The following is a 22,206-nucleotide window of genomic DNA, read 5'->3' as shown; positions in this document are numbered from 1 at the left end:
CACATTCTTCCTTTTCCAAGGTTCCAGCCTGATTTTAGGATATCTTATGCCAAGCCAGTGTGCCGTCCCTTCTCGGAGATGTAGGGACAACCAGCTACCCAACTTCACACCGATTCCTTTGCTTGACAGCCTCATGTGACCTAAATGACAGGTGAACAAAGCAGTGAAACCACTGCCCCCACGTCAATTGCATCATTAAATGGAAAGCGTATCTTGTTTTTGGTCAGAGCTTTTGAAGACAAAGCGACACAGGTATCACACACATAGGTAGCCAGCATTTGGGGAACAGTCACCGTGTGCTGGCTGCACCACGCCGTCTTTCCAGGTGTTGCCTCCTTCTAGGGACTTCTTGAAAATTGGTAGGATTGTCAGATCACATGTTCTTGGAAACATCTGTTGCCCATTTCTATACTTCACAGTAAGAAGTACAAGACTGCAAGGATGCAAAGGCAAAAAGGAAAAAGCACTACAACCAGCAGAAATAAATGGGGCAGACACTTTGTAATGTCTCAGATGTGAAAATTGGTATCTGGATATTTAGCAAAAATATTTACTCTCTCAAATGAACAAAACTAGAACAGGAAACAGCTTCAAAATGGAAATATAGAAGTCACAGCAAACATTGCTTAAAAAATCAAATACAAATTCAATATTGCCCCCACAGATATCACTACAGCTTATTTCTTACAAATGCATCACTGAGCTAAATTTTAGGTCCTGTGTACAGGGGGCTTATCTAAGCTTTTTGGTGGGTTGGGTCATTATCCCTGGGCGTATTCTCTCTTTTTAGATAAATCAAACTCAAAAACAGAAGTGCTGTTTCAGTAACAAGGTTATAAGCCAGTCAGTAAAGTTAATGGTTTTACATTGTCTCAGGATTCGCTACTCAAGTTATTTATGAGTTCAGGTAATCAGATGTCATGTGCAGCAGAAATAGGTTTTCAGCCGTTGGGAAATACCAACAGGATAGTACTGTAGACAAAGGCAGTCACTCTGGGAGTTTCCCCACTGGTATGCTGAAGTCTCATTCCACTTTCTGCTCTACCAGTCCAGCTTCAGATCAGCCTTACTCCATATGTATTTTCCTCCTCGCTTCAGAAACATCTTTTCATCAAATCCACTGAATTTTATAGCTTCTTCTACGCCAACATCCAGGATGGACTTGGAAGGGTCCTTCCGTCCCTTTCTGCAGTTCAGAAAGCGCATCTAGAGAATCCATAACAGGAACTGAAATATTTCCATGCAATGAATCCTGTAAAACTCAATCTAGAGTATTAATCTCAAGTAGCTTTGGATATTCCAATCATGTCGACAGATATTTTTTGAAATCTGTGGCTGATATTGAACCCGTTGTATGCCATCTCTCTACTCAACCAGCTCATGTTCTGGTGGAAGAGGCTAGCGTAAACATAGTGCACAATAAACATAATTATATGCATCCCACACGGGCAGGCATTGCTCCACTGGGGGAAGGGGTGATCAGGAGAGGCTTCCCCCAAATGCTGACATCCAAGTTATGTGTTGAGATTTTAAATGGGAGGGAATGGTATCATAAAAGCATGGAAGTGTGATATGGCATGGTGTTTTGGGGAAATTAGAGGTAGACAATGTTTCTGGAATAGAAAAAATGTGCCTGTATAAGCGCATGCATGTATTAGCATAAATATTAACGAAGACTTGTTTTAAAAGAGATGATGAAAAAAAACGTGCTGCTGAGGCGGGCGGGTGCTAGATCACGAAGAGTTTCCTATGACCTGCTACGCGTCTTTGTTTTAATCTTATTCCATCCATTTTCATTTGTTTTATTCTGTCCTATTCTACTCTGTAGGCAGAAATGATTTCTTCATATTCTGTATGACCTACACTGAATGTTTCATAGGAGCTCAAGTAATATTTGTCAAAGCAAAATGTTATCCAATTGGTAAAATAAATTTTGTTTTAAGTATGTGTTTTCCAAATATGTGGAGACTAGCAGCTAATTTGCTGAGGGATGCTGGTCAAAATCCCTAGTCAATCATAATCATTTTTATTCCAAAAATTAATTGTTTGAATGTTTCTCAGAAACTGAATGTTTTCCTTGTCACCTTGTCCCTTATGCTCTATTAAGAAAGGTTATATTGTCAAGAAATGGAATGGCTATAAACAATGATTGATTAACTTGAAAATAACAAAATATCAGCTGGGCATGGGGGCTCATGCCTAGAATCTCAGCTTTTGGGGAGGCCCAAGAGTTCAAGACCAGCATGGGCAATATGCCAAAATCCCATCTCTACAAAAAGTACATAAAAATCTAGCTAGGTGTAATAGTGCACCCAGCTAGCTACTCAGAAGGCAGAGGCAGGAGGATCAGCTGAGCCCACACTGTGCCACTGTACTCTAGCCTGGGTGACAGAGGAAACCTTATCTCAAAAAAAAACACAAAAAACAAACAAACAAAAAAAACAAAACAAAAAAAAAAACAGAAAGCAAAGCAAATATCAAAAGTGACAGTAAGCATTTCTCCAAAAAACAAATCCAATTTAAATATTGAACTCGAGGTTGTTGAAGCTAATTTCTTTAAAACATCTTCAAGTGGAATTTTTTGTCCTTTGCTAGGAAGAATGACAAAGGTTACAGATATAGCAAAAAAAAAAAAAAAAAAAAAAAAAAAAAAAAAGACAGAGGAAAGGGGAAAGTGATTTGTTTTTCAATTTACAGAAGGGCGGGTTTCCCTCTGCCTTTGGAAGGCAGTGGGGGTGGAAATAATATCAATGGTGTTTGGAGCAGAACCATAAGCCTCTTCTCACCGAAGCCAAGGTTTATCAATCAGAGGAGGAGCTAGCTGTGTCTGGTTTGTCCAAGATAATGAGAAGGGTGATATGGCCTTCCTCCAAAGCAGGCTGGGTGCCCTATCTCAGGAGAACCTCCAGCCCAGGACTACGTAACAGATGACTGCGCTATGTGTGATAATGGGTTCAATGTGACACCCACGATGTACAGCCATATGGGAGAAAATATCATAGGGTGCTCAGTGCAGATCAATGCCGGGACCTGGGTTCAGGCTTATGCTGTTCCAGGGTTCAGCTCTGCGTTTTGGTCCTGTGAAGTGAGGGCTCTGGCACAATCGTAATCACTGACCATAAAACTGTGAAGTGCTAATTAAGGACAAATAGAAACTAGGTAGTTATGCTCATGGAACTCAACTCTGGCATTGCTGCTAATTAATTAAGTGATCATTTTATAACTCATTAGAAATACTCACATATTCATCCAGAATAAGGTAGGAGTCTTTCATCTGCAAAGGAGAAGTTAATACAAATTTAGTTTCAGGTGTATTTTTCAGTATGTGAGCTCAACTGTCCACCTTTAGTGTTTGCGTTGGGTTATTTTGGATCCAGCATTTCTTATTTCCCTTGAGTTGCCTTTGTTGTGGCCCTTGCAAGACGAGACTCTGTTTGTGTGCATTCGGGTTCCAACAGATCTCAGCAGGCCTGGACTCTCTGCTCTTTGCTGAAAAGATCAAACCTCAGAACCTCCATCCTGAAGGCTTCCCTGACAGCGAACTCCAAGGCAATTTCCCCATCGATTCACACTTTGGGAGAGCCCTCTTCTTTACTTGATATTTCCAACGACTGTGTCCGCCATGTAGCTAATATCCCCCTTCTCAACTTATAAAGCAGAACTGTCTTGAGTGGTATTTTTTTTTTTGGAGCTAAAGGGTGGCTTTACCTAAGGATTTTAATGTTACCCTAACATTACCTATAAATAGTTATGCCTTCTTTAGGTATAAAGAAGGTGTACCTGTACTGTCGGTCGGAAGGTGTTTCTTCCATACCTACCCATGGATAGGGGTCTGCAAAATGTTTTCTGTGAAGGGCCAGATAGTAAATATTTTTGACTTCTCAGGCCACACAGTCTCACAACTAATCAACTGTGCAGCGCAGCGCAAAAGACAATGCAAACAATACCTAAGGGAAAGAGCTCGGCTGAGCTCCACCAAAACTTCATTTATGGGCCCAGAAAGCCAACCTTTACATAGTGTTCACTGGTCATAAGTATGATTCTTGCTTTGATATTTTCCCTTATCAGCTCTCAACCTGTATCCTGTACTACAACAGGTGGCAGGCCAGACCCACCCCTCGGGCCGGCATTTGCCGACTCCCATGCAGCGATGGGAGCAGAGCCACTGTTCAATTTCTAGCGGGGGACCAGCAGCATCAGCGTCACCTGGGAACCAGTTCAAGGTGTGGAGTGGTGGGCCCAGCTCAGACCTGCCGAGTAAGGGTCTGCCTTTTCACAAGATCTCAGGTAACTTCTTTGAAGTTTGAAACAAACTGGCTGAAAGGTTGGTGGGCTTTGGGGTCATCAAAATTCAGATTTTGTCCCTGATACAAGTCAGGTAAATGAGCACCTACCACTCGGCCTCTTGGTGTATACATACAATAGGGATAATAAATCCTGGCTCATGAAGCATTTGTGAAAATGGCAACGGGTCAAAGCGTTAACAGTCCCTCTTACAAAAGAGGCACTCAACCAGATTTTCTTTCATCTCATATTAACTATTTAATGGAGTTTTAAAAAATGTAATAAAATAGTGCGTAGAAGAAAATCTCCTCTACCCCCTTTCTCTTCTCTTTGATGGTCATCCTGTCCTGCATTCTAAAATTCTCTTATTCAGGCTCACTTCAGTATAAAGACTTCACTTCAAAATAAAAGGCTCACCTTTTAACCTTGAACTATTTACCTAGAGCCTCAGAAGTCTAAAGCATAAGGAATGAATGTCTGCTATATGAGTTCCTAGCATTACGTAAGCATTACGGGGTAAAGATTTTCCTGTATGTATATTTTTGGATGGCAGATGGAGAAGCTGCTTGTAAAATAATAACACTAATATTTATGTTACAGAATTTTAAAGTTTGAAAAGTTATAAAGGTAAAAAAAAAACTAATAATAATTCTGCTACACCAAGATAACCATAGGAATATGTAGAGATGCATTTTTCTTACACGTTAGGATTAAACTTCAACTTAATTTTGCATACTGTTTTTTATCTGTATCTAGTATTGTATTATCAGAATTTCTCCTTGTCACTTAAACATTTTTGGAATATGCATGTTAGTCTGTGTAACATTTCATTCTGTGAACCTACAAATTTACCCATTCTCTCTGTATGCTAAATGACAGGCTATCTTTAATTTTGGGGTATTATTCTTAATACTGCAGTAATGTATCTTTACATAAATATTTTTCTACATCTGTGAATATTTCTCATGTTTTAAGGTACAATTTTGGAATTCAAATATGTGACTATTTCGAAGGTTATAAAGTTAGCAATTTGTTTTCTAGGAAATTTGCCATGATTTATACTCTTGCTAACAATATGAACTAAATACAATATCAAACGCTCTTAAAATGTTTATTCACCATTTGTTTTCCTTCTGTAAATTATCTACCTTGGCCCATTCCTGTTTTGCTTTTTTGGTGTTAATAGATTTTTATTGATTTAATGAATTTTTTATATATAAGACTTTATTTGATACAACTCAGTATATCACATTAACATATTTCATTTTTAATTTTATGATATGTGTGACGTATAGTTTTAATTTTATGCATTCAATTATACTATCATAATTTTTTTTAAGTTTGTATCTTTCATTAATAAGGAGTTTCCTCTAATGTGGCAGGAAGAAGAAGGATTTTTTTTTCTGTCGCTTCTGAGAATACATCTTTAGATACCCTGCCTCTAGTATTACCTGGAAGCTCCAAAGTGTGGACTTGTTTGATCAACCCTCTTTTATCTGTTTATGAAATCCGTGCTAATAGGATAGATCCAATGGTCATTACATTAGCAAACTAAACAGTTGGTGAAACATTTCTTTTGCATTCTATGCAACAAAATTACACATACAAATTATTCAACTAAATAATGTGAAAATGTTGAAATCAATAGAGTAGCATTTGTTAGTTCTTTCTGTTTAGGGACTGAGTCATACATGTATGACACATAGGGACATTATACATATATGAATTGTATATCAAGAATATCTACATGAATCTATATACAATTGTATCATTTGCAAAGTACCACTCTATCCATTCCAGGTAGAGAAACTGAAGCTCTCTAAAGATCCCACAGCTGGGAGGTGGCAGAGCCAATGGCAGCCTTATCTGCCCTGACATGGCAGTGTTCCCATCTCACACCAATGAACTCTCTAAAGTAACAATGTGTGGTGCCCATGGCTGAGAGATTTCCTCTTTGGGAATCTATCTGAATATATAATGATAAAGAAAACAACTTTTGCTTTATACAACCTTCTGGTTAGATTCAGGCACCAAACAGGACACTTCTTTGTGGCGCTCCAGGAATCTTTCAAATTCTTCATCACTAATAACAAATCTTTCTGCTTCTCTTAGAGCATCTTCTCCAGTATTTTCACCCTCAATTAAGAGACACTGGAACACCTGAAAGGCAATGGTAGCACTGGTTTTGCAGAGAGCTCTCCATCATGTTTTCCCCCAGACCTCGCTTCCTCTGTTCAAGCTTCATCTCTTCTGAGCAAAGAAGACTTTATAAGCTGAGGAACATTCTATAAGGATATGACTTTGGTGAAAGGAAAGCTTGCCCTGAAATTTAGGAATATGATTTTAGAAGCACATTCTTAAAATATAAACTTTGAAAAACTGGTCTAGATTATGTTTGATTTATTCTTACAATCTAGTATTTTCAGGCAACAAAATAATGGATACTCATTGAAAAAGCATAAACTATAAAAGAGCAAGAAAAATAAATCATGTGTAATCCCATAACAAAAAAAAACCCCACATTTTAAAAACATTGTTTTCTCTGCTGATTTTTAATATGTCCTTCTGAAGGACTCTAGTATGTCTGTTTTTCATTTAATATCTAAGAACTGTTTTTCAGAATCATCACTATTATCTTTTAACAGTGTTTTAAATATACAAATGTGTGTGTATGAATGTGTACAGTGTATGATTCTATACATACTACCGTCATTTGAAAATAGAAGTCAGTCCTAGGGAAGGCAAGCAATGAAGAGACTTGCCCAAGGTGACAAAAGGTGACAGCTAACCCAAAACACAGCCAGGACAAGCCCAGATCTAAAGGGTTTCCATGGAAAGGATTGTTCTACACAGAATTTCACTGACGTCATTGTCTGAACCACTCAGATCCCGCTGTAATCAGATGAGAAGAAACTGTCAACACTTCAGTGTTCCCTTTTTTGCTCACTCTTTGTTTTTCCCCTTCTGTTTTGGTCCTCGGTTTTTTGATATCTGCCTCCACTGGCCCCTGGTCACAGGATAATTTTGCTATCTGCTTTCGTGGTGTCTTCCTTAACAGACTGTGAGCATCTTGCGAGGGACTGCCACCCACCCCCATGCCCCATCCAGGCTCAGGGTAAGGAGAGGTCTGGCAAGGAGGGACTGTCCTTCCACGCAAGTTTGAATAATGAGCAGACTTGACTACCAAAGAAGACATACATCACGGGCATTTTTTTTTTCCCAGGGACTTTGACTGCAGAATCAGCCAGCCAGAATGGAAGGGCCTCTGCAGGAGAAAAACAAGTCATAGGAGCTGTAAGGGGAACAGTACTGAGGGTGTGGGGTTGGGCATGGAGGGGTAGAAGGAGCCCCCCTCCTCCCATGCTGCTGGAGCAAGCCTACAGGTCACAACAAAGCCTCCCAGTGAGCAGGCCACATGCTCAGTGCTGTTGTCCCAGGCACACAGCTGGTGGCACCTTCCAGCCCACAGCCTCGTGGTGGAGGAGATGGACTCAGGAAACCAGGTTCCGAGTGCCACGTACGATTAGATTAAGAACAGGCACCTGATACACATCTATCTGATGTGTATAGGAATGGGAAGCCTGAAAGCATCAACCATCTGGTTTTCCAAACAGGCAGGAGCTGCTTCCACCAAAAGAGTCAGGATCTTGAAATGGCAAATCTAAAATGAATCAGATGAATGGAAACCAGCACACGAGTCAAAATATCTGAGAGGAAGGCTGTGAGAGGAGAAAACCAAGCTGTGGGGAAAAAATACTGACGCATCTGAAAAAAAGAGAGCTATGAGGAAGACGGTAGCAGCAGGAACCATGGGGCAGAGAAGAGAGGTGGGGATAGGGGCAGGGTCTGGCAGGAATGTCAGCATCTCTAAGGCAGCTTAGCCCCTGCCTGGAGCCCCTGCCTTCCTAGTGGATCACAGTCCCTGTTTTTCCTATTATACCTCTCTCTTTAGCTTTCCTCCAATTCTTTCTAGACCTGGGAATGTGGCTGATATTTCACGTCCTTATATATGCAACCAAAAGTCCATGTTCAACATACCTATTAAAAAATGTTAAAAGTACCATCTCCGGCTTCCCCTAACCCATTGCCACATATTACAGGATGGGTTCGGGAAAATGACAGAACACCCCTTTTCCTCCTCCCTAACTCTATTTGGAATGCTGACACGGGATTGAAAGAAATCTCCAGGGCAGCTTTGAAGGAAAAGCTGCTCTTTGTGCAGGCAAGCCCTCCAGTCTGGACGTGAATTTCTGCTTCAGGTCTTTGCTGCCTATGAAAATTCTTTCCATTTTTCAGAGCATAGCCAAATGCCTCCTCTATATGAGGTCTTCCAGTTAAGCCTGGCTTGCTTTGCCACTTCACGTAATGGAAGCCCACATAGCTTGCTACTGTGTGAGTTTTCCCCCATCTCTGTGTGTTTGTGCCAGCACTGAGCTCTGCACCTGATCTTTCATTGCATCCACGCTGGGCTCCAGACACAGGTGCTGTGTAGCTATACAATAATCCCCAGAACTGCTCATTAGAAACACATGTTTTGCAAGCCCTCCGAACTATACTTGCCTTGACCACAGGCCCCATTTCAGGACAGCAGATATGAGGCCCAACAGGCTGCTTTATAAACAGCCTCCTGATGTGATGCTGATGAGCAGTCAAAGTTAGAAAACAAGAATTTTAGTCATCATGTCTGCATGTAGCGGGTGCTGTATATGTGGAGCTGGCTTGTGTGTTTGGCCTTTAGGCTTTTAGTAGCGGGTAGTGGGGTCGGCCCTAAAGCATGAATCTGGGAATAAAAGTCCCATTTTGCTACAACTTGGGGGTGACTTTAGTCCTAATGTCTTCCAGAAATTCACTGCATCAGAATTTATGAGGAACCTGTATCTGTCCATCCATAAGCCAAGAGTTTCAGAAAGAAATTTTGGCTTTCTATGAACATGTTCTTTCAAAGATTTCCAAGCACTGAGCATATTTTTTGATGTTTATCCTCACAATATTTCCAAAGGAAATCATTTCAAGTTTTCAGAAAAGGGAAGTAAGGCAAAGAAAAGTATAGTTTTAAGTCTAATACAGCTGAAAAACCAAGGACCTGACTTCTGGAATGGCTTGCAAGGTCCAGAGTTCTCTTGTATAAGTGTTGTTTTCAGTTTCATTGAAAAAAGTCATTCCTGAACATTTTCTTGCAGGAAATCCGCAAAAGCAACCTTGTGTACTTACTTTCCAGCGGACAGGGTTTAACGCTTTGATCTGTTCAGTCATGTCCTCTTCCACGTTGAAACGATTAATGACAGAATTTATCTTGAAAGCAACTCTATAATCCCTACACCACGTCCTCAGCTTTTGAAGATTTTCCACGTGGTTCTTCTTTCCTTGACCACGGCCAATAACGACATTGACTTGCTCGTCAAAGCTGTCACAGGAGATAGCGAGAATGTCCAAATATTCACCTGAAGGAAAAGGATCATCTTTAAACTCTTCTATCCAAGGACCAAGCCCCTCAGGCTAATGATATCTCTTGTGATAAAATGTATCTTGTTTTAATTTTTTAGAAGGCACTTTTCCTTGTACCCACAAAACTCATTGAGATATGAATTATACTTTCTTCTGGTGTCAAACAAACTTGAAAATATGCATGTAAAATAATGATGAGAATCTTACGGCTGATTATTTGAAAATTCTCATGTGTATATGTGTGAATGCTTGTTGATATATTCAAATGAGGTTTTTCATTTATTCCTGCACAGAAAGTATGTAATTTCTGAGGCAGGTAGATATATTTGGATGCCTCCAGACTTATTTATGAACAATTATAAATTTACTTCTTTTTCTTTCCAACACACAGATAAAACTGCCCTATTGAAGATCCCTAGTATTTTTGCCTAGTTCATCAGTTTCTTCTTGACATCTCCTTGATAGTTGATTAATCATTTAAATATTTAGAGACACTCTATGTGATGTCTGGGACAACTGTGCTAGATGTGGAGAAAACCAAGAGAAAGGGAAGCCTGGTGTGGGGATGAACAGGCCCCTCCATGCAACATGGTTATGTGCAGAGCTGTGACAGCGGGTTGTTTCGGGAGCACAGAAGGTGTTCACGGTGACCTTCGTTTTGGTCTCTGCAACACTAGTTCCTATCCATCTCTCCTAACCCCTTCAGTTTCCTCTGCTCCTTCACGCCATCCACTTATCTCTTAAGTACAGGCATTCTCAATGGCTGAGTCATTCCTTGCAGTTGATCAAGTCTGAGTTTCCTAGTTTTGTGAGTTGTTAAGAGTTGACTATTTTTCTTAAAATTACTTTCAAATTATAGAAGCTAGAAAGTCCCAAAACTCTTTAAGCAACTATCCTCTAAAGTTATGAAAATAGGCATTTAAATTCCTATTTTGGGGCTAATTTTATTTTGCCCATAAGTAACATAAGCCCTCAAAACATCTCGCAGAAACTGGACCCAGAATAAAGCAATTGTCCATTATTTAAAACAACTCAAAACATTCTAATACGGATCTGAAATAAATTCCTAATGGCATATCACATTGTGAAAAGGCAAGTAAATGAACACCTGATCTCCACACAGACCAGAAACTAAGTTCAAAACACAAAACATAGAGACTTATCAGTTATACTAAAGACTGACCTAGTTGATTTCCAAGTTGTCTGAGGATCTGTAAGTCAATTGCTATATTCTGCCCCCTTTCCAACTTTTGCTCTGTCTCCATGATAACTCTCCATTTGTTCTCGGCATTTCCTTTACAAAGCTCTTGGGAAGACAGATTTAAGGGAGCATATCTGTTTGCTCAGCCCCTACATCTTTCCAGGAGAACCTGGAACCATGGTGGAATCTTGGCCAACCCCTGCATATATGACCGACACAATATTCTATATATCACTAATTGGTGAGGTGTATAAACTTGGAGCAATGGGGCCTGTTGAATCAACTTGTGAAGACTTGCCAGGACTGTTTAACAAGATCCACGATTTCCTTATTTGCATTGCTGGGGTCCTGAGTTTCAGTTTCAATAGCTGGTTCCATATCAGTACGGGTGTAAATGACCAGCCCTGTATAAAGCCTCACACCCTAGAACTCAAATGGACCTTTCTGTGCAAAGACATTCCAAATATATCCACGTAGTTCACTGCTAGAGAGAAAGTACAACCTGTGAGGCCGGGGATGGAGAAGAACTCAGAAGCCTGTATCTGGCCTTTCTGGACTCTGGTGATGTACGTGTCTACCCTGACAGTTTTTTGTTTCCTTTAAGAAACCCTAGCCGTGGCCAAGTGCAGCGGCTCATACACTTTGGGAGGCTGAGTCGGGAGGATCATGAGATCAGGAGTTTGAGAACAGCCTGGCCAAAATGGTGAAACTCCCATCTCTACTAAAAAATACAAAAATTAGCTGGGTGTGGTGGCAGGTCCCTGTAATCCCAGCTACTTAGGAGGCTGAGGCAGGAGAACTGCTTGAACCTGGAACCCAGAGGCAGAGGTTGCAGTGAGCTGGGATAGAGCCATTGCACTCCAGCCTGAGTGACACAGCGAGACTCAGCCTCAAGAAAAGAAAAGAAAAGAAAAGAGAAACCCTAGCCATAAGTATAACTGGCTACTGAGTGTTGGAAGTCCTTCTTGCAAATTACCAAATTGGAGAGGCAGTGGGGCTCTGAAACAGCTCCTCTCATTCACTTAAGCACATAGACCCAGCCCTGACCCATTAGACAAAGGTGGACCAGACAGGCATCTATATACATTTAGTCCTCACAATGTCTAAAAATATTTCTAATTATTTGCAAATACTTATTATTGTAGTTTTTGATCTTTGTTGAATGATTTGAGGATCATCCAAATTCTCATGTTGCACAAAAATCAACGAAATCCCCTAGTTGGCTGTCTACTCATGCACCATAGGAATACGGCATGAGGCTTCCCATTCTCCAGAGTCTTCATGCTTTCTTATTGTCTCCATGCTTCTGACAGCGGCTTTCCTTACATGCTTCTCAATTCACTAATGTATACCACTTTCTCCCGCAAGTCTGAGAGCTTTGACTTGGACGCGGAGTGCTGTCCTTGCTAAGCACACCACAAGGACATCCTGGACAGCTGATCTTGGAGGAAGAGCACTGGCTGGGTACCCACCCGGAAAGCCCTGCCAGTTATTCTCCATCACACTGCTTTCTCAGTTTCTTTTCTATCTGTCTGAGGATGGTTCCCAAAGTTCACTTTTGAACCTCAGACCCCCTGTGTGACAAAGTGCCGCCCTTCACTACCGTTTTGGTTTTACGCATTGCCTTGTGGGCCCTTCCTAACTCACGCACCTGACACCTTTGCTCTTCTTTTCCTGATTCACCCTTATCAGATGGACCCTTCAACCCACATCCACAGCGAACCTCCCCCACAGTCCATGTCTGCACCATCTCAGATGAGGTATCAAAGATGTCTCAGCAACATCCTCAAGAGAAAAATGCAGCTTCTCTTTGCATGGTTTCAAGGCTCAAACAGCTCATACAAAAAAAGAACAGAGAATTGTACCCTAACAGGCTACACTTGGTGCCCAACATGACAGTACATATAAGAAGAGCTAATGTTTTCCAGGTCCTTCCTAAGTTTCAAGTACTGCTAAATGGATATGACATCTGCAGAAAACTGAACTTCGAGGAACCTCAGCGGCCTTAGAATTCAGCAGTTCTTAATCCTGGCTACACAGTGAAATCCCTTTGAGCCCCCGACATTGGCCAATCCACACACCACGAGGTTCTGATACAATTAGTCATGGGTCCAGTCCAGTCCAGTCTCAACAGAGATATTTTATTACAAAGTTGTCACACGTGTCAATTTTCCCTGCTAGTGTCTAAACTAAGGCCAGAGGTCTTGTATTTGCTAAATTGCAATGTACAAGATAGTCATCTCAGTAATAAGGTCTATTATCTAACTTGCCAAACTTGTGTACTGAGAGCCCTATGGAACTAAAACTGCCATAATGCCATGCACAGCTTGAAAAACGATTAGAGTAAGCAAGATTAGTTTTTCCTCCCTTCAAGTTCCTCAGCAGGTCTGGCTGAAGGCCCAGGATGGAAAGAAATACAAGAACCGACAATAACAATAGCAGTAAGGACAGGGCCATCCCGTGAAGCGCACCATAATTCTGGAACCACTTCTCCCGGATCAGGCTTCCGTTGCTCACGATGCTCACGCTGGGCAGCTGCAGCTCTGCTTTGCAGAACTTCACCAGCTTGCCCAGGTATTCTCCCCGGTCATGAATAAACGGCTCTCCGCCTGAAAAGTTGATCTTCTCCATACCTGTGTGAGGTGATACATCAATTTTACCACTTAACACACATATACATATATATTTAATAGCAAAAATAATATTTTCTCAATGTAAAAAAAGTGAAATAAAACTTTCTCATTATCTTCACCTCCCCTAACCCTAGTTCCCAACACCAATCCTACCCAGTGGGAATAGCATGTGATTAATTCAGGGTCTAAACAGGGGTGCAGGGAATTGTTTACACAGATGAATAGAATTGCTCCGACACCAAAGGGTACGATGAGGCAACACAGGGATTTGCAAAGCAGAAAGCCGCATGCCCCCCACCCGCCCACCATGTGGCGTGACTGTCCATGGACCAGCTGCCAGCCTGAGAGCGACACCCCTCCTCACGCTGCGTTTCCCACCCTACCCCTTGTCCTGGATTCTGCATCCTCCTCTCTCTTGGGGTTACTCCCTTATTTTGGAAAATTTCTTTACAATCTTCCTGGAAAAAATGTAAAATAGGAATTAAGGCAGAGACCTCAAAATGCATTGGTGATCAATTGTTTGGCCACATGTCACATTCTAGGTGACATCTTTTTTGCTCGTTTTTTAAAATACATTTTATTACACTTTAGGTTCTGGGGTACATGAGCAGAATGTGCAGAATTATTGCATAGGTACATACCTGGCAACGTGGTTTGCTGACTCCATCCCTACTGTCTCCTACATCTGGCATTTCTCCCCATGTTATACCTTCCCAACCTCCCTACCCTCCGATGTCCCTCCCCCATTTCCCCTGCAACAGACCCCAGTGTGTGATGCTCCCCTCCCTGTGTCCATGTGTTTTCATTGTTCAACACCCACCTATGAGTGAGAACATGCGGTTTGATTTTCTGTTCTTGTGTCACATAGTGGGGTCTGTCGGGGGAAAACAGGGGAAGGACAGCGGAGGGTGGGGAAGTGGGGAGAGATAGCATGGGGAGAAATGCCAGATATCGGTGATGGGGAAGAAGGCAGCAAATCACGCTGCCATGTGTGTACCTATGTGACAATCTTGCACGTTCTTCACATGTGCCCCCAAACCTAAAATGCAATAAAAAAAAATCTGGAGCTAACAGATGCTGGAGAGGATGTGGAGAAATAGGAACACTTTTACACTGTTGGTGGGAGTGTAAATTAGTTCAATCATTGTGGAAGACAGTGTGGTGATTCTTCAAGGACCTAGAAGTAGAAATTCCACTTGACCCAGCAATCCCATTACTGGCTATATATCCAAAAGACTATAAATCGTTCTATTATAAAGACATATGCACACGTATGTTCATTGCAGCACTGTTTACAATAGCAAACACCTGGAACCAACCGAAATGCCCATCGATGATAGACTGGACAGGGAAAATGTGGAGTGGAATACTATGCAGCAATAAAAAATGATGGGTTTGTGTCCTTCATAGGGAAATGGATGAATCTGGAAACCATCATTCTCAGCAAACTTTCTCAGTTTTAAGTGTTCTTGTTCAGAGGCCTGATAACGCCCTCATTGTAATCCTTTGTAAGTGCATGGCTTTCTCTACTCTCCAGAAGCTTTCTTCCCAATGTTTTGAAATTTCAAGACACGGTGTCCTAAAAATCTCTCTTTAGTCACCATCTGGCCACCTGGAAGGCCTCAATCTAAAATCACAGCTCTTTATGTTATGAAAAAAAAAAAATCTCACATTATTTGATTGTTCGTACCTTGTCTCAATTTTTACTTTTTCCTTTTTCTGGAACTTCTATTACTGGAATATTGGAGTGTCTAAATTTAACCACTGTTTTCTTATCATTTTCCTTTCTATGTCTATCCTGCTTCTTGGTCTCATTTTGGTAAGACTTTACCTTTTTGTCTTTCTATTAAAATTGTAATTTTAGAAACCCCACTTTCAGTTCCCGAGATGCTTCCATATTCTGACTATTCCTTTCTTGGCATTCTATTCTCGTTTCACACATGCAATTCTTTCTTTTATCTCCCTGTAATTACTAGCTATAGATTTTTTGGAAGTTTTCTTCTTTCTACATCCTCTCTGTGCATTGTTTTGGTGTCTGTCTTTTCTTTTGATGTTTTTGTTCATTCATTCAAATTTCAGTGTGTTGCAAAATAGCTGAATGGAATTTTGTGATGAAGTGGGGGGCTGGTCCAAAGGAAGGTTTTACTATGGAGAGACAGAGAGGTAAACTGGCTTATTCATTGGAAAACCTCCAAATGCTAATATCCTTGCTCTTTACTCTGGAGTCATCTTGTTTTCTCAGAGAAGAATATCTGTCTCTTGCATGTGTTACACACCCGCCTGCCTGCATTCTAGGAGGATGGGGTCTATGCATTATACACCCACCTGGCTGCATTCTAGGAGGATGGGTCTATGCGATACACACCCACCTGCCTGCATTCTAGAAGGATGGGTCTATGTGATACACACCCACCTGCCTGCATTCTAGGAGGATGGGTCTATGTGATACACACTCTCCTGCGTGCATTCTAGGAGGATGGGTCTATGCGTTACACACCCACCTGCCTGCATTCTAGGAAGATAGGCCTGTGCGTCATACACCTGCCTGTCTACATTCTAGGAGGATGGGCCTGTGATTTACACACCTGTCTGCCTGCATTCTAGGAGGATGGGCCTTTGCGTCATTTACTTGCCTGTCTGCATTCTAGGAAGATGGGGCCTCCCTACCTGCTGGGTAGACTTGCTCTTACTTCTGCTGTTTTCAGTGGGTGGTTTCTATTCTTCACTACAGCTAGTATCCCTGAGTGTTCAGCCCTTGGGAACCAGATCCTTCAGAAAAAAAACCTCTGTCATCTGTAGGAATTGGGGAGGGGCCCTGGGGAAAGCATAAAGTAGTAAAAAAAGTACTTAATTCCTGCCTCACACCAACCTTCCGTATCAAATGACGGGACCAGTTTCTGAAACTCTCTGTGTTCTGTGGAGCAATCTGGTGAGTTTCCTATTGCCGTCTCGCTGAAGACACATGCAGAAACTGCTTCATGCCATGAATAGGTTACAACTATGTGTTGATTTCTTTGTGGTTTTATTCCCTTCTTTTAATTCTTTTACTGTAATTTTAATGTAGTGGAGGAGAAGTTGGAGGAAATGAAGATAAATATGCCACAATCAACTACAAGGCCCAGAATATCTTGAAATTCAGATGTTTATACAGTGATATGATCGTGATGAGGTTCATTTCTAATTCTATTCCGTTCAATCCAGTTCACTGAGTACTTGTTAGCTGATCTGTGTTATGGTCACATCATAGTAGACAGCCCGTAAAGGCTGAAGTGGAATAATTGAACCCGGGAGGCGGAGGTTGCAGTGAGCCAAAATCCTGCCACTGCCCTCCAGCCTGGGTGACAGAGCAAGAGTTTATCTCAGAAAAAAAAAAAAAAAAAAAAAAAAAAAAAAAAAAAAAGCCGACATTAGAATCAGAAACCAAAGAAGTGTTAGACCCAGTAAACATCTCAAGCAGATTTGGTCATGGGAATAAAATAACTAGGAATACCAGCTAGAGCAGCAGAACCAAAGAACATTATTAGTGAGCCTATCCCTTCAAACTTTGCACCTACTAAGGGCTGAATACCACACTTGGCAGTTTAATGTGTACAGTCTCACTGCTATATATCTTTTGAAAAGCCATCTTGACTTAGTGTTGAGGCCCTGGCTAGAAGCCAGTCAGTTCCTCTTCTTGAGCAGCCAATTAAGTGGACCCTCTGACTACTTTGTCTATACTAATACGCTGGGCCACTCTTCACTGCTCTAATCATCCCAGGGCCTGGTACCAGAAAACCAGGGACAGGACCTATGCTTCAGGGCCTGTCAAAATTATCCAAACCAGCCCGTGCCGCGCCTGCTGGCCCTGCCTCACCTGTTTGCTCCTGTGGAAACTGTCCTATGGGCTTATTCTACAATCCCTGTCTTCCCCTGCCTGATGACTAACCTGGTGCTTCCTGCATGGTCCTGGAGGGCCCATGGTGCACTCCCCAAGGTATTGGGAGTCACAGAGCTGCAAAGCTCTTTCTGGTCTGCCTTATTCTGTATCTGGCCTTACCATACAGCACCCAAGGTAATAAGGTTAAAACTTTCAATCCTTAAATAACCCATGGGAAGGAATTATTACCTGTTATTTGGTGCAAGAATTGAAGCCAAGAAAGGTTAAACAACTTGTTCAAGACATAAAGCTGGAGAAAAGTGGAGCTAGGGTACATGCCTAGGCTCCAAAGCCTTGAGTCTTTATAAGCAGAGAAGCCTCCATCCTGGTGTGCCTGGAACAGTTTTGGTTTATGATAGACAAAGCAATATCTGTGAGTCAGTTTTAGTGCCCCCTTAAACTCTCAGATGTGTCAATGATTGGACAGTGAGACATTATATCACCCCCCTATTTATAATCCATCATGCTGGGAGGTTGCTTGAGTGACATTCATTATAATTTGAAAACAAAACAAAACGTAGTTACCTAATAAGGGTGGTGATGTAGCAGCAGATAAACTGGAGAAAGTAAGACAAGGTACTTCCCAGTGGCAAAGAGCTGCTAACAATTTTGAGAAGTATATTTAAAAGGGATGGAAGAAGAAGAAAATGGAAGGAATAGAATTTAGAGGCATAGTTAAGATCTTAGACAAAGAGAAATTGATTGACAATGGTGTTAATAGAATTTAGAGGCATAGTTAAGATCTTAGACAAAGAGGAATTGATTGACAATGGTGTTAACGTACACAAGTGATCACATTACAGCCCAGATCTGATGCTCATTGTTTTAAATTCTATTCAGTCTTTCTGAACAGACTTTCAAAGCAGTTTAAAAGCCAGAAAAGTAAATAATATATTTTAGAAGTCTCTTTAGCCAGAAAAGTAAATTTTAATTTTAAATATAATGTATAAAATATATATTAAAATTCAAATTTTAATGTAATTTTAAACCTTTAATTACCACTGACAGAGCAGGAGCACGGTCACCTCGTGACAAACACTGCCACTTAAAGTTCCAGCACCCTTTCTAGCCTCATGCATTTCAAGAAAATCACTTCTAACTGCAAGAAGCCAGAAAGAACAGACAGTAAAACACAGATAAGACAGCTCAGGCAGGGAGGGAGGTTGGGGGAGAGGTCTCTTGGGTAACTACCAAACTTCACCCTCATATAATGGGCCCCAGTGAAACAGCGGGCCTTAATAAGGACATTCCTTTCCCTTCAGGTGGACTGATAGGGAAGCTAAAAGCAGACTCAGGATGGGTATGCCAGCAGGTGCAGGAAGATGTATGAAAACAGACACACAACTCCCTCTCCCAGATAAGCACAACAAAGAAACACAGAAGCAGTGTAACCCTCTGATAAATTCTCCCACTCTAAATCTTTAAAAACTCTTAGTCTGTAAGAGCTTCAGCTCTGACTTAACTTGGCCAGAAGCCCCTCTCACGTTTGTTTTCTCTAAAATACACCTGTCCTTGACTGTAGAGCCACCTTTTGTGTTTCTTTCCTCTTTCTTTAAGGCTTACAACCACAAAAATATGTTTTCCTCCATTATTTAGAAATCTCTCTTACAAGAAAATACAACCTACACTAACCTGTAAGCATTTCAATTAACTTTGCTTTTACTTACTTAAACGAAGAGGTTATTATATAAAAGTATTAATTATAATTAATAGGCTATCATTTATGACAAAAAATGAATATTCACTTATTTCTGCCTTGCACCAACTTTTAAGATGGGTTTATCAGTTATCATTTTTATCTAATGATAATTTTAAGATCATGGAACTGATACTCAGAAAAGTTAAATGTCTTGACAAGTCTAGTAAATGTTAGAGCAGAAACTCAAACCCTGGCCTTCTGAATAAAATCTGTCATTTCATTCAACATATCTCCTTATATTCATTCATTTATCTAAAAACATTTATTAAGGCTCTGTAACATTCTAGACACTCTGCCAGGCATGAATATACATAAGAGGGTCAAATTCAACCTTGGAACATAATTTCTTTGAGGACCCAGACATTAAAAACAAAACTGAACAAAATAGTACATTTATAGAAGCTGCAAGACACCTTTGTAGCAAGTGTTACGAGTTCACAAATGAAAAGCAAAAGGCATAATTATGGCCACAGAGGACCAAGGAGAATCCAAAGGAGCTTTGAAAGTTCACCGACACAGATTTGAGGACCGACATTCTAGGAAGAGACAACGATATGACCACTCTTAATGATTTTGGTGTTTGAAGAAAATGAGTGTGAAAGGCTGTGTCTACAGCAGAGGGAACCCAAGCCATCAGGGTAGTGGATGCTGAAAGCAACACTGAGCTTGCCATGGGCCTTGACAATGATGCTCACAAGCAGGAGAGTTGGGTGGGATGTTAAATCACCAAAACTACATTTTAAAATAAGACCAGGAGTTTGCAGTTGGGTGAGCAGAGATAGTGAGTTGAATTATAATAATCATGGTGAGAAATAACAGGAATTTGGGTTAAGCCACACTGAGAATGGGAAGTCAGGTTCTCACGTGTGCAATCAGCTTTGGGGGACTAAGCTAATGTAACGAGGAGGAAAGAAGTGAGATTCAACATAGCACACACTGTATGATTCCATTTATATAAAGAACAGGATAAGCAAAATGAATCTGTGAGTCAGAAGTCCAGCAAGTGCTTACCTTTGAGGACCAGGGTAGTGGCTAGAGTGCAGCATGCACTTCTGGGGGCTGGTGATGCTTTCTCTCTGGATCTGCAGGCTATTTACTTCGCTGTGATCACTTTGTGAAATTCATCAAGATGTACACCCTGAATATGTGTAATCTGATGCATGTATGCTATGCTTTCATTAAAAAGTTAAACAAGGAGGGAAAGAAGCTAGAGATGTTGCTGAAGGTACTAGCTGAGAAGGTACTAGCTGAGAAGGTACTCTAGGAAAGACAGAAAAACAAGGATGGAAGGAAGAATGGATCTGGAGTGGAAGATCTTGCATTTAAAGGTCATGTACTGAGTTATCTCCAAGATGCTGCAAGTTATTAATGTGGTGATGCTCAGTAAGCATTCTTTAGAGCTAAGTCTTTAACATATTTGTTAAAACAATTTTAAGGTTTCGTATTAAAAGAACATATACAAACTCAAATATAAGGTTCAACTATTGCTGTTTTTATGTCAAAGTTTTTTTGTTTCCAACTTTCCTAATTACTAATAACTGTTTCTGGAAAACCCAAATTTGTGTTGTGGGTGAACCCAGAAAGTGATACAGTCTTCCCAAACTGCCTCTTTCCAAACACTGAGTGTGACAGGGACTTGCCCTTTGCAGAGACCTCTGCTTGCTTCCAAGAGATAGGAGGGACAGGTTTGCTCCACCAATCCCCCACTCCGGGCCAACTCTGTGATTTAGGAAGGATCCATTCCAAAATTCACTGAATTATTTTCTCACAGGGCAACATATTGACCATGCAATGGCAAACGGTGAGCTTCAGTTTTGGAGAAGCTCTCCAGCTTGTGCACCCCCAGCCCCTCCTCACCTTACCCCACTGTCCGGTGGTTGAGAATCCCGATTTCTGCCCAGGACCAGGGACTCACCAGCTTCCTTGAGCAAAAGCAGTCCTCTCTTTGCTTCCTCAAGGGGCAGCACAAAGGACGTTTTGGCTGTGTGGAAACAGAAGCCGCATTTGTAGTTGCACTGGCGAGTGAAGTGGTAGTTGACGCTGGTAGGGGTGGTAGGCAGAGGGGGGTCCTCTTCTTCCTCTTTGGTCTTGGTTGGCTCTCTCGGGACCAGCTGCTTCTTTGTCGTCTTGGTCCCTGGCAGCCAGAACGTTGCCCTCAACCAGCAGAACAGCAGGACCAGGCTCCTCCACAGAGAGCTCAAAGGCAGGCTAAACACACTCAGTAGCTTCCCAGCAAAAGCAGCAGGCGCGAGCACCCACATGGTGGCAGAGGCCTGGAGCAGAGCAGTCCCTGCATGCCAGGGACTTCCTTTATATAGGGGTGGAAATCAGCAGTCTCTGAGCAACCTGTCATCGGGGAGCAGGACACACCTACTTCGACTAACACTCAGCTGAGTTAGAGTTTCGATTTTGCCATATATGAAAGTGAAAGTTGAAACAGGGCCAAGACTGAAGAGTAGAGATGGGGGCCAGTGTTCCTGCTTTCTCTACTCACAGCTGCCTCCATCCACTTGTATTATGACAGTCTCTCTAGCTTGATGTAGTTACAGATGAGGACAGCAGTCTCTATGAATATCTAACTCTCTGTCCAACAGAGAGACACAGGTGCACTGATCAACACGTTTTGTACTTGTTGCATTATTTTCTCTTGACATAGCCAAGTAAGTTTTTGCTCCATCATGGGTGGGCCCTCAGAAAAAGTTTCTTTTTTTCTTTTTTTTCTCAAGACAGAGTCTTGCTCTGTCACCCAGGCTGGAGTGCAATGACACGATCTTGGCTCACTGCAACATCTGCCTCCTGGGTTCAAGCAATTCTCCCACTAGAGAAATTTCCCACTCAGCCTCAACCTCCTGAGTAGCTGGGATTACAGGCATGTGCCACCATGCATAGCTAATTTATTTTTATTTAAATTTTTATTTTTTTAGTAGAGTTGGGGTTTCATCATGTTGGCCAGGCTGGTCTTGAACTCCTGACCTTCCGATCTGCCCGCCTCGACCTCCCAAGTGCTGGGATTACAGGCGTGAGCCAC

The 22,206-nt window shown here is 41.5% G+C and overlaps 1 protein-coding gene across 1 annotated transcript; it reads right to left on the bottom strand.

Moving 5' to 3' along the window:
• Positions 1-528: 528 nt before the first annotated feature.
• On the bottom strand, positions 529-21,466 carry RSAD2 (radical S-adenosyl methionine domain containing 2). Its single transcript, XM_003927233.4, has 6 exons — positions 21,094-21,466; positions 13,402-13,563; positions 9,496-9,725; positions 6,295-6,444; positions 3,242-3,274; positions 529-1,206 (listed from the first exon to the last, which is right to left on the bottom strand). Exons 1-6 carry the CDS (start codon positions 21,437-21,439, stop codon positions 1,042-1,044), a joined length of 1,086 nt encoding a protein of 361 aa, XP_003927282.1. The 5' UTR covers positions 21,440-21,466; the 3' UTR covers positions 529-1,041.
• Between the last annotated feature and the right edge of the window lie 740 nt (positions 21,467-22,206).

This window comes from Saimiri boliviensis, chromosome 1 (assembly GCF_048565385.1).
Source record: "Saimiri boliviensis isolate mSaiBol1 chromosome 1, mSaiBol1.pri, whole genome shotgun sequence".
Classification (NCBI taxonomy): domain Eukaryota; kingdom Metazoa; phylum Chordata; class Mammalia; order Primates; family Cebidae; genus Saimiri; species Saimiri boliviensis.
Note: the sequence above shows the minus strand (reverse complement) of the source record. Positions and strands in the feature narration are given on the sequence as shown.